This window comes from Arvicola amphibius, chromosome 7 (genome assembly GCF_903992535.2).
Source record: "Arvicola amphibius chromosome 7, mArvAmp1.2, whole genome shotgun sequence".
Classification (NCBI taxonomy): Eukaryota; Metazoa; Chordata; class Mammalia; order Rodentia; family Cricetidae; genus Arvicola; species Arvicola amphibius.
The window spans coordinates 66,213,877-66,227,071 of NC_052053.1; the positions used below are offsets into that span (position 1 = coordinate 66,213,877).

Genomic DNA, 13,195 nt, shown 5'->3' on the forward strand with positions numbered 1-13,195 from the left:
CAGCTCACAGACACAGAACGGCTAGTGAATGACTCAATTACTGAAAAATGGTCCAGCCAGGCTGCTGCCTGAGACTGGCCATTGTAGTGATTGCCTCTCATTTTCATCAGACCTTGGTTAACTCTTTTGAAAACATTTCTTAATGGATTTGTTCAGAGAACTAAGCACCGCCATTCTTTTTTTTATTATTAAAAATTTCTGCCTCCTTCCCGCCTCCGATTTACCTCCCCCTCCCACTACCCCTCCACTACCCCTCTCTCTCTCCTGTCCGAAGAGCAGTAAGGTTTCCCTGCCATGTGGGAAGTCCAAGTTCCTTCCATCCAGCTCTAGGAAGGTGAGCATCCAAACAGGCTACCAGGCACCCAAAGCCAGTATGTGTAGTAAGATCCAAATCCAGCGCCATTGTCCTTGGCTTCTCAGTAGCCCTCATTGTCTGCCATGTTCTGGGAGTCCGGTTTTATCCCATGCTTTTTCAGTTCCAGTCCAGCTGGCCTTGGTGAGGTACAATTAGATCAACCCCACCATCTCGGTGGGTGGGAGCACCCCTAGCAGTCCTGACTTCCTTGCTCATGTTCTCCCTCCTTCTGCTCCTCATCAGGACCTTGGGAGCTCAGTCCAGTGCACCAATGTGTGGCTCTGTCTCTATCTCCATCCATCGCCAGATGAAGGTTCTATGGTGATATGCAAGATATTCATCAGTATGACTATAGGATCTGGCCTTTTCTGGATCCCTCTCTTCAGCTGCCCAAGGAACTAGCTAAGGGAGTCCCCCTGGATACCTGGGAACCCCTCTAGAGTCAAGTCTCTGGCAAACCCTAAAATGGCTCCCTTAATTAAGATATATACTTCCCTGCTCCCATATCCACCCTTCCTATATCCCAAGCATCCCATTCCCCCAAGCTCTCCACATCCTCCCCTTAACTCTTTTCTCTCCCCATCTCCCCTTAACCCCATCCCATCCCGCCCCGAAGTTCCCAATTTTTGCCCGGCAATCTTGGGCATAATATACATCCTATATTATATCCAGGAGGATAACTATTTGTTTTGCTTTGGGTTCACCTTCTTATTTATCTTCTTTAGGATCACGAATTATAGGCTCGATGTCCGTTAATTATGGCTAGAAACCAATTATGAGTGAGTACATACCATGTTCATCTTTTTGGGCCTGGGTTACCTCAATCAGGATGCTGTTTTCTATTTCCATCCATTTGCATGCAAAATTCAAGATGTCATTGTTTTTTACCGCTGAGAAGGTCTCTAATATGTATTCCACACTTTCTTCATCCATTCTTCCACTGAAGGGCATCTAGGTTGTTTCCAGGTTCTGGCTATTACAAATAATGCTGCTATGAACATAGTTGAACAAATGCTTTTGTAATAAGATAGGGCATCTCTTGGGTATATTCCCAAGACTGGAATTACTGGGTTCTGGGGTAGGTTGATCCCAAATTTCCTAGAAACTGCCAAACTGCGTTTCAAAGTGGTTGCATAAGTTTGCATTTCCACCAGCAATCAATGAGTGTACCCCTTACTCCACAACCTCTCTAGCAAAGGCTATCATTTTTGTTTTTGGTTTTAGCAAGTCTGACAGTGGTAAGATGGTATCTCAAAGTTGTTTTGATTTGCATTTCCCTGATAGCTAAGGAGGTTGAGCATGACCTTAATTATCTTTTGGCCATTCAAACTTCTTTTGAGAATTCTCTCTTCAGTTCAACGCCCCATTTTTTATTGGGTTAATTAGCATTTTAAAGTCTAGTCTCTTGAGTTCCTTATATATTTTGGAGGTCAGACCTTTGTCTGTTGTGGGGTTGGTAAAGATCTTTTCCCAGTCTGTAGGCTGCCTTTTTGTCTTAGTGACAGTGTCCTTTGCTTTACAGAAGCTGCTCAGCTTCAGGAGGTCCCATTTATTCAAGGTTGCCCTTAATGTCTGTGCTGCTGGGGTTATACTTAGGAAGTGGTCTTCTTTGCCCATATGTTTTAGAGTACTTCCCACTTTCTCCTCTATCAAGCTCAGTGTGTTCAGATTAATGTTGAGGTCTTTAATCCATTTGGACTTGAGTTTTGTGCATGGTGATAGATATGAATCTACTTTCATTCTTCTACAGGTTGACATCCAGTTATGACAGCACCATTTGTTGAAGATGCCTCCTTTCTTCCATTGTGTACTTTTAACTCCTTTATCGAAAATCAAGGGTTCATAGTTTTGTGGGGTAAAATCCAGGTCTTCTATTTGATTCCATTGGTCGACATCTCTGTTTTTATGCCAATACCAAGCTGTTTTCAATACTGTAGCTCTGTAATAGAGTTTGAAGTCAGGGATGGTAATGCCTCCAGAAGTTCCTTTATTGTATAAGATTGTATTGGCTATCCTTGGTTTCTGGTTTTTCCATATAAAGTTGATTATTGTCCTCTCAAGATCTGTGAAGAATTTTGATGGAACCTTGATGGGGATTGCATTGAATCTATAGACTGCCTTTGGTAGAACAGCCCTTTTTTACTATGTTGATCCTCCCAATCCAAGAGCAAGGGAGATCCTTCCATTTTCTGGTATCCTCTTCAATTTCTTTGTTCAGAGACTTAAAGTTCTTGTCAAATAGATCTTTCACTTCCTTGGTTATAATTACCCCAAGATATCTTATGCTATTTGTGGCTATTGTGAAAGGTGATACTTCTCTGATTTCCCTCTCTGCTTCCTTATCCTTTTTACATAGAAAGGCAACTGATTTTTTTGGAGTTGATCTTGTATCCTGCCAAGTTACTGAAGGAGTTTATCAGCTGTAGGAGTTCTTTAGTGGAGTTTTTGGGGTCGCTTATGTACACTATCATAGCATCTGCAAATAACGACAGTTTAACTTCTTCCTTTCCAATTCGAATCCCCTTGATCCCCTTGTGTTGTCTTATTGCTATTGCTAGAACTTCAAGCACTATATTGAAGAGATAAGGAGAGAGTGGACAGCCTTGTCGTGTTCCTGAATTTAGTGAGATTGCCTTGAGTTTCTCTCCGTTTAATTAGATGTTAGCTGTCGGCTTGCTGTAAATAGCCTTTATTATATTTAGGATTGACCCTTGTATCCCTAATCTCTCCAAGACCTTTATCATAAAGGCGTGTTGAATTTTGTCAAATGCTTTTTCAGCATCTAATGAGAGGACCATATGTTTTTTTTTTCCTTCAGTTTATTTATATGATGGATTACATTGATAGATTTTCATATGTTCAACCAGCCCTGCATCTCTTGGATGAAGCCTACTTGATCGTTGTGGATAATTTTTCTAATGTGTTCTTGGATTCGGTTTGCCAGTATTTTATTGAGAATTTTTGTGTCAATGTTCAAGAGTGAGATTGGCCTGTAATTCTCTTTCTTGGTTGAGTCTTTGTGTGGTTTAGGTATCAGGGTAACTGTAGCTTCATAAAAGAAATTTGGCAATGACTCTTCTGTTTCTATATTATGAAATACCTTAAGGAGTATAGGTATTAGGTCTTCTTGGAAGTTCTGTTAGAAATCTGCATTGAAACCATCTGGTCCTGGGCTGTTTTTAGTAGGGAGGTTTTTGATAACAGTTTCTAATTCTTCATGACTAACAGGAATATTTAGATTGTTCGCCTGGTCCTGGTTTAACTTTGGTATATGATACTTATCTCAAAACTGTCCATTTCTTTTACATTTTCCAATTTTGTGGCATACAGACTTTTGTAGTAAGATCTAATGATTCTCTGAATTTCCTCTGTGTCTGTGTTTATGTCCCCCTTTTTATTTCTGATCTTAATAATTTGCTTATTCTCTCTCTGCTGTTTGATTAGTTTAGATAGGGTTTGTCAATCTTGTTGATTTTCTCAAAGAACTAGCTTTTTCTTTCATTGATTCTTTGGATTGTTTTCTGTGTTTCTATTTTGTTGATTTCAGCCCTCAGTTTGATTACTTCCAGTCTTCTACTTTTCCTAGGTGAGTCTAGTCCTTTCTTTTCTAGAGCTTTCAGGTGTTCAATTAAGTCTCCAATGTGTGCTTTCTCTGTTTTTTTTTTTTAAGTGGGCACTTAGTGCTATGAACTTTCCTCTTAGCACTGCTTTCATAGTGTCCCATGGGTTTGAGTATTTCGTTTCTTTATTTTCATTAAATTCAAGGAAGACTTTAATTTCTTTCTTTATTTCTTCCTTGACCCAGGTGTGGTTCAGTAGTTGACTGTTCAGTTTCCATGAATTTGTAGGCTTTCTGGGGTAGCATTGTTGTTGATTTCTAATTTTTATCCATGGTGATCTGATAATATGCAGGTAGTTACTAATATGTTTTTTAACTGTGGAAGTTTGCTTTGTTACCGAGTATGTGGTCAATTTCAAAAAGGTTCCATGAGCCACAGAATGGGCAGAATGGGTAGATGTCCTATAGATGTCTGTTAAGTCCATTTGGTTCATTACCTCCATTAAGTCTCTTAATTCTATGTTAGGTTTCTGTTTGATTGACCAGTCCATTGGTGAGAGAGCTGTGTTGAAGTCTCCTACTATTAGTGTGTGTGTGATTTGATGGCTGCCTTGAGTTCTAGTAATGTTTCTTTTACACAAGTGCGTGCTTTTATATTGGGGGCATAGATATTCAGGATTGAGACTTCATTCTGAAGGATTTTTCCTGTAATGAGTATAAAGTGTCCCTTTCCATCTCTTCTGATTGATTTTAGTTTGAAGTCAACATTGTTAGAAATTTGTATGGTCACACTTGCTTATTTCTTAGGTCCATTTGCTTGATAAACCTTTTCCAAACCCTATACTCTGAGTAGATGTCTGTCTTTGTGGTTGAGGTGTGTTTCTTGTAAACAGTAGAATGTTGGATCCTGTTTCGTATCCAATCGGTTAGCCTGTGCCTTTTTACACGTGAATTGAGTCCATTGATATTAAGTGATATTAATGACCAGTGGTTGTCAACTCCGGTCATTGTTTTTGTTTTTTTTGTTTAATTTTTTTTTTGGTAGTAGAGATTGTGTGTTTCCTTTCTTTGAGATGTGGTGGTGAAGGGTTGCTAGATTTCTGAGGTATTTTGGGCAATGCTGGACTCCTTGGTTTGTGATTTTCCTTCTATTACTTTCTGTAAGGCTGGATTTGCAGCTACGTATTGTTTAAATTTGTTTTTATCTTGGAATATTTTGTTTTTTCTATTTATAGTGAACAAAATCTTGGCTGGGTATAATAATCTGGGTTTGCATCCATGGTCTCTTAGTTTCTGCAGAATATCTATCCAGGACCTTCTGGCTTTCATGGTTTCCATAGAGAAGTCAGGTGTAAGTCTGATAGGTTTACCTGTATAAGTTACTTGACCTTTTTCCTTTGCAGCTCTTAATAATCTTTCTTTATTCTGTATGTTTTGTGTTTTGATCATAATATGGCGAGGAGATGTTTGGTTCTTTTTTTTGATCCAGTCTATTTGGTGTTCTGTAAGCTTCTTCAACCTTCATAGGAATATCTTTCTTTAGGTTGGGGAAGTTTTCTTCTATAATTTTATTAAATATATTTTCTGGACCATTGAGCTGTAATTCTTTTCCTTCTTCTTCCCCTATTATTGTTAGGTTAGGTCTTTTTATTGTGTCCCAGATTTCCTGAATGTTTTGTGATGAGAATTTGTTTGATTTGCTGTTTTCTTTGATCAGTGTGTTTATTTTCTCTATGGTATCTTCATAATCTGAGATTCTTTCTTCTATCTCTTGTATTCTGTTGGTTATGCTTGTTTCTGTAGTCTCTATTCATTTACGTAGATTTTCCATATCCAGCCGGCCCTCAGCTTGTGTTTTCTTCCTTGCCTCCATTTTAGTTTTCAAGTCTTGAACTCTTTCCATTATCTGTTTGATTGTTTTTTCTTAGTCTCCTGGGATATCTTTTACGGATTTACTCAAATCTTCAAACTTTTTGTTATTCTTCTCGTCCATTTCTTTAAGAGAGTTTTTCACCTCCTGTTTAAGGGACTCAATTACTTTCATAGAGTCAATTTTTTCTACTTCTTCTTGATTAGTGTGTTCAAGTCCTCCTGTTGTCAGTTCCCTGGGTTCTGGTGCTTTCATGTTGTTTTTCAAATTGTTGGAGGAATTCTTGCATTGGCGCCTGCCCATTTCTTCCTCTGAATAATCCCCTATGGGTCTTCTTTTAGAAGTTCAATTCTCCTTGCTGGCCAGGCAGCTAGCAGGCAAAAGGCCTACCTTGCTGCAGGCAGGCTATTGAAACAAAAGAACTCCCACAGCCCTGGGTGCACTTAATACCTGGTTCCAGCACCCAAACAAGCTGAGCTGTTGGATTTTATGGCCCTGAAGAAGGGAGTATGAAGTGGGTTCTGGGTGTAAGCTGGGAAGGGACAGGAAGTGTTAGGCAGTATCTGGGACGAATAGCCCCTGCAGGTGAAAGAACCCCAGTCAACTGCAGTAATATTTCCAACAAGGCTTGAACTAAGCACTAAAGTTCATAATGTTGGACTAGGGAGAAGTTACTTCAGACACCATTCACATGACTACAAAATTGATGTAAAGGAAAGAGGATTTTCATTCTGTTACGACAGGAGAATGGCTACGTGATAAGAGAAACATCTGTGGGGGGCGACTATCCCTTTTGTGAGCTGCTGGCACTCTAAGATTGGCACATGTGCTAACTACAGACATCCTGCTCTCTCAAACAAACAGGATGTTCTCATGGGAACAGGCCAGCTGCAGGTTTTGGGGAAGGGGCTCCTGAGGGTCTTTCAATAATAGGGTCACAGATGACGCCACCTTGTCTGTGCAAAACAGGATGTCTGTGGCCAAGCACCTAAAGTTGGAGGAAGGATGGGGAATGTAATCAGGCATCTGCTCCTGTTCGCATGCTTTTTGCTTCCCTACCCTATAAAAAGGGGAGTCACCTTGCCTAGAGGTGCGCAAGTCTCCCGAGTGACTTTGCCGCCCGCAGGTACCTGTGACTACCTAATAAACCTCTTGCAGTTTGCATCCTTGGTCTCGGCTTCATCCTTGGGTCTCAGGGGTCTCCTCCTGAGGGAAGGTCCTCTTGGGGGGGGGCCTTTCACAGGAAGACCAGGAAGTGTAGGAAGGGGGGTTGGGGAATGTCTGTGGTCCCTCTCCAGGCAGCTGCTGTGGTTCAGGCACTCACTCACCCCAATGAATGATGGATCTTCTGGTAGACAATCAGGTCTCCTTGCTGGGCAAGCAGCTCTCTGACAAAGGGCCTACCTTGCTGCAGGTAGGCTATTGAAACAGAGGACCTCCCACCCACCTGGGTGCAGTCAATTTCCAGTCCCAGCACCCAAATAGGCTGAGCTGTGGGATTTTATGGCCCTGAAGATGGAAGGATGAAGTGGGGGTTCTTGGTGCAAGCTGCAAAGGGACAGGAAAAGAGAGGCAGTATCTGGGGAGAATAGCCCCTGCAGGAAAACCAGGAAGTGTAGGGGGGTTGGGAAATTTTTGCATTGGCTCCTGCCCTTCTCTTCTTCAGAATGCTCCTCTATGAATCTTATTTTATAGGATCAGGTGTCCTTCCTTGCCAAGGAGCTCATAGACAAAGGGCCTACCTTGCTGCAGGCAGGCTATTTAAACAAAGAAACTCCCACCCGCCCAACCAGGAAGGATGGGGTTTGAGGAGTGTCTGGGCTCTGTCTCCCAGGCTGCTGCCCCAGGGTCAGGAACTCACTCACCTCCTGGATGTACCTTCTGGTACTAAGATCAGTTTTCCTTGGTGGCCAGGGATTTCACAGACAAAGGGCCTACCTTGCTGCAGGCAGGCTATTGAAACAAAGAAACTCCCACCTGCCCAGTTGCATTCCCTACCCCGTCCCAGCACCCCATCAGGCTGAGATGGGGATGTTATGAGACCGTAGAGGGGAAGAAGAAGGGAGGGTTTTTCTGGATGCAAGCTGGGTGGGGTAGGAAGAGAGAGGCAGTAGCCAGGGAGAATAGCCCCAGCTGGAAGACCAGGAAGGATAAGGGGTTGTAGAGTGTCTGGGCTCTCTCTCCTGGGCTGCTGCCATGGGGTCAGGAACACACCTCCTGGATGTATCTCCTTGAAGTAGAAATTTTTAATGAAAAATAAATAAATTAAAAAAAGAACCTGGAGACTGTAAATCCTATACTCAGGGCATCTCATAACCACATGTATATTTTGAGGCCCCTGTGACCTTTGCTTTTCCTCATGATCACTACAGCATCTATACAGAAGCATACACACATAATTAAAAATAAAGCATTTATTTAAAAGTTTCTCATTCATTTCTGGGAGTTAGTTTGATTGGAGAATTCTGGTTTAGTGTATATGAAAATTTGATTCAAAAAGTACCATTGCAATTATGCATTCCTCATTTTCATTAATAAATACTGTATTTGAATTGTCCCTACTCCCTGTTAAAAGTTAGGACATTTTTTTCTCATCAACAGAACAGACTCATTTTTTTTCCCCAGAAACAACTCTTTTCTATCACTCATCTGAAGTTTGATTCCACGGGACAGTACAGAGCTCAGGGAATACAGGCCCACCTGGAGTGAGATCAAATGAGAAAGGGTACTAGGATACATCAATACTATCAAGGTATATTGTGAATGAGCTCGATGTTTTGTTTTTAAGTAGAATGAATGACATAGGCTGAAAAGTAATATTTTGAAATAACTTAAGGTTTTAGCATACATATATCTATTTCTCCAACATGTGTGTTATTGTGTGAATTGTTATTAAATTCTAACTTTATTCGATGGTGATCCGATAAGACACAGGTCATAGTTTTCCAGTTCTAAACTAATAGGACCTTATAAAAGTATACAGTTGTTAAAATTTTTGTAAGATTCTATTTTTGAGCCTTTACATTTTGTTAAAAATTACCTTGCACTTTGAAGTCCAAGCTAATGATTTCTCTATAGGCAGATTGTCCAACTTGATTGTCCAACAAAATTCTCAGCCAAAATTAAGCACATCCCAGCAGACATCAGTTCCAGTCCCTGGTTCTCCTCTCTCCAACCCTTTCCATAGATCTGAGTTCTATGATTTTCACAGTTTGTTGGTGCTTTTGTTGCTCCCAGAATTACTCCTCTGAACTCTCTGATGTTGGTGACAAGAAAAGCCTGGTGTCTCATGTGTGGGATAGAGAAGTGTCTTCAGAGAAGCCGTGTTGGCTGTGGGCTCCATGTTAATGGATCATAAATATCAGACATGTTTAAAATGGAAAAGAAAATCTTTTCATCTGATGCTAAGGCTTATCCAGAAATTCATGCATTGACACCAATAGTGTGTGACTAAGCCTTGGAGACCACATTGACTACATTCTCAGAATTCTGATAGCAGAACAAATAACAGTGAATTGATTAACTCCACATTATGTTGAAGCCAGAGGTTCCACTATCATATTTTCCAGCGTCAGTGTGAAGATCAGCTTACATGATTGCTCCTGAAAAGGATGAACAGAGTAATGTTTTTAATAAGTTTTTTTTGGACATATAATATATCATAACCAATACTCTATTCTAATCAGAGCCTACTGACTGGGAAAAGATCTTAACCAACCCTGCAACTGACAAAGGGCTGATCTCTAAAATATATAAGGAACTCAAGAGACTAGACTTTAAAATGCTAATTAACCCATTTAAAAAATGGGGCACTGAACTGAACAGAGAATTCTCAACAGAAGAACTTCAAATGGCCAAAAGACACTTAAGGTCATGCTCAACCTCCTTAGCTATCAGGGAAATGCAAATCAAAACAACTTTGAGATACCATCTTACACCTGTCAGACTTGCTAAAACCAAAAACAAAAATGATAGCCTTTGCTAGAGAGGTTGTGGAGTAAGGGGTACACTCTTCCATTGCTGGTGGGAATGCATACTTGTGCAACCACTTTGTAAAGCAGTGTGGTGGTTTCTCAGGAAATTTGGGATCAACCTACCCCAGAACCCAGCAATTCCAGTCTTGGGAATATACCCAAGAGATGCCCTATCTTACTACAAAAGCATTTGTTCAACTATGTTCAAAGCAGCATTATTTGTAATAGCCAGAACCTGGAAACAACCTAGATGCCCTTCAGTGGAAGAATGGATGAAGAAAGTGTGGAATATATACATATTAGAGTGCTACTCAGCGATAAAAAACAATGACATTTTGAATTTTGCATGCAAATGGATGGAAATAGAAAACACCATCCTGATTGAGGTAACCCAGACCCAAAAAGATGAACATGGAATGTACTCACTCATAATCGGTTTCTAGCCATAATTAAGGGACATCAAGCCTATAATTTGTAATCCTTGAGAAGATAATAAGGTGAACCCAAAGAAAAACATATAATTATTCTCCTGTATATTGGAAGTAGAAAAGATTGTCAGGCAAAACTTGGGAACTTGGGGGTGTGGTGGGATGGGGCTAAGGGGAGATGGGAAGAGAAAAGCATGAAGGGGAGGATGTGGAGAGCTTGGGGGAATGGGTTGCTTGGGATATAGGAAGGGTGGATATGGGAGCAGGGAAGCATATATCTTAATTAAGGGAGCCATCTTAGGGTTGTCAAGAGACTTGACTCTAGAGGGGTTCCCAGGTATCCAGGGAGATGCCCCAGCTAGTGCCTTGGGCAGCTGAGGAGAGGGATCCAGAAAAGGCCAGATCCTATAGTCATACTGATGAACATCTTGCATATCACCATAGAACCTTCATCTGGCAATGGATGGAGATAGAGACAGAGACCCACATTGGAGCATCGGACTGAGCTCCCAAGGTCCTGATGAGGAGCAGAAGGAGGGAGAACATGAGAAAGAAAGTCAGGACCGTGATGGGTGTGTTCACCCACTGAGACGGTGGGACAGAACTAATGGGAGATCACCAAGACCAGTTGGAATGGGACTGATGGAACATGCGACCAAACCGGACTCTTTGAATGTGGCTGACAGTGGAGGCTGACTGAGAAGTCAAGGACAATATCGATGGGCTTGGACTCTATGGCACGGACGGGCTCTGTGTGAGTCTTGTCAGTTTGGTTGCTCACCTTCCTGTACCTGGGGGGAGTTGCGAGGACCTTAGACTTAACATAGTGTAGGGAACCCTGATGTCTCTTTGGTCTGGAGAGGGAGCAGGTGGGATATGGATGGAGGGAAGGGGAGAGAAGGGGGAGGAGATGGAAATTTTTAATAAAAAAATGAGGAAAATAGTATATCCATAATATTTTACGGAGAGCCTACCAATATTAAAAGGCTTCATATATCCACACTACATAATAAATAAATTATTGAACAAATAGGCATAGGCCAAGTTTTCCCTCTGGAGTAGAAACGAAGTAACAGTTGTTTATAGAGATGTCCTTGAAATTATCTTCTCTTCAGTATATCCTCTAATTTGTTCTAGATAATTTATAGAAAAGGAAATACCTAGATGAAACCAGAATAACTGTTATTGCAGCATGAGCCCTGAAAGGTAGGCAGGATTGATATGTGTTTCCCCTAATTCTGATTGATGATGGGATAATGTCACCTTAGAGTGAATTAACAACTAAACAAATGTGAAAAGTGATTTTACAAATCATGTATAGGATTATCTGCAAATAAATTTCCTGAAACTGAGAAGCCCCTTTAAAGCAAAGGACACAGTCACTAAGACAAAAGGCAGCCTACTGAATGGGAAAAGATCTTCACCAACCCCACTTAAGACAAAGGACTGATCTTCAAAATATATAAAGAACTCAAGAAATTAGATATTAAAATTCATAAAAACCCAGTTAAAATGGGGTACAGAGAATTCTCAACAGACGAATCTCAAATGGGCAAAAGATAATTAAGGGAATGTTCAACATACTTAGCTATCAGAGAAATTCAAATCAAGTCAATTCTGAGATACCGTCTTACACATATTAGAATGTCTAAGATTAAAAACACTAATGATAGCTTATGATGGAGAGGAGGTGGAATAAGGAAACACTCATCCATTGTTAGTGGGAATGCAAACTTGTACAACCACTTGGGAAATAAGTATGTGGTTTCTCAGAAAATTTGAAATCAACTTATGTCAGGATCCAGCAATACCACTCTTGGGCATATACCCAAAAGATGATCAATCATACTACAAAAGCATTTGTTCAACTATGTTTATAGGAGCAGATAGAGATAGTATCTAGAAAGAGAGGAGTGTGGAACTTTTCAATTTCACATTGATCCTAAAGAGACATGACAGTGTAAAAACACAACATTTTCTTTGCATAAGGTGAAAAGGGAAGTAAGTACAGTGTAGTGAAAGAAAATGTGTATGTTAATGCTTAGATTTTTATAACTGTCAGCAGTGTGTATGATGTCTTATGTCTGCGCTTAATACTGCCTTCTGCCCAGGTCCAATTACAGCGCCTGCTATAGCAGGAAGATATGCAAATAAGGCTTCTTTGAGCCCATAAGACCCAGCCCTGAACTGACCCTGCAGCTCTGGCAGAAGAGACAAGTCCTGGAATCCCAAGTCCTTCCAGTCAGAGCTCAACACTGAACATAGACCACTCACCATGGACTTAGGGCTCATATTGGTTTTCTCTGTCCTGATTTTAAAAGGTAATTTATAAATATGAGATACTGTGTGCTGTGTGGACATGAGAAAGAGAAAAATGTCTTTTGTGTCAGTTTTCTAACCATAATTCTTTGTGTTTACAGGTGTTCATTGTGAGGTGCAGTTGCTGGAGTCTGGGGGAGGCTTAGTGCAGACTGGAAAGTCCCTGAAACTCTCTTGTGCAGCCTCTGGATTCACCTTCAGTGATTATTACTTGCACTGGGTCCGCCAGGCTCCCGGAAAGGGGCTGGAGTGGGTTGCATGCATTAGTAGTGGTGGTGGTGGCTATACCAAATATGCTGACGCTGTGAAGGGCCGGTTCACAATCTCCAGAGACAATGCCAAGAACACTCTGTACCTGGAAATGAACAGTCTGAGGTCTGAGGACACAGCCATGTATTACTGTGCAAGAGACACAGTGAGTGTATGCTACTGGGAGCTCAGACATAAACATCCCTGTGGGGAACATAGGACCAGGAGGGGTCGCTGAGATCCCTTAGAAATCAGGATCAGAGAAGAGACTGCTCAGAGAAGCATGGAAGACTGGACTTCTCTGTGTCTGCACTGCCTCTCCATATCACATTTAGGGATTTTCTCTACAGGTATAGAGTGTACTAATCCTTGAATGTCCAAATGTTTGTTCCAGTTTCTTTTTCCTGTTGGGTTGTATGTGTTTATTTATGTGTTTCTCCT

At 41.0% G+C, this 13,195-nt stretch overlaps 1 gene segment (V, D, J or C); it reads left to right on the forward strand.

Annotated features, from left to right (window-relative positions):
• The first annotated feature begins 12,399 nt into the window (after nt 1-12,399).
• LOC119819840 lies at nt 12,400-12,992 on the forward strand. The segment is given in 2 exon segments: nt 12,400-12,507; nt 12,607-12,992. Coding segments are annotated over 2 exon segments (432 nt in total).
• The last annotated feature ends 203 nt before the right edge of the window (nt 12,993-13,195 follow it).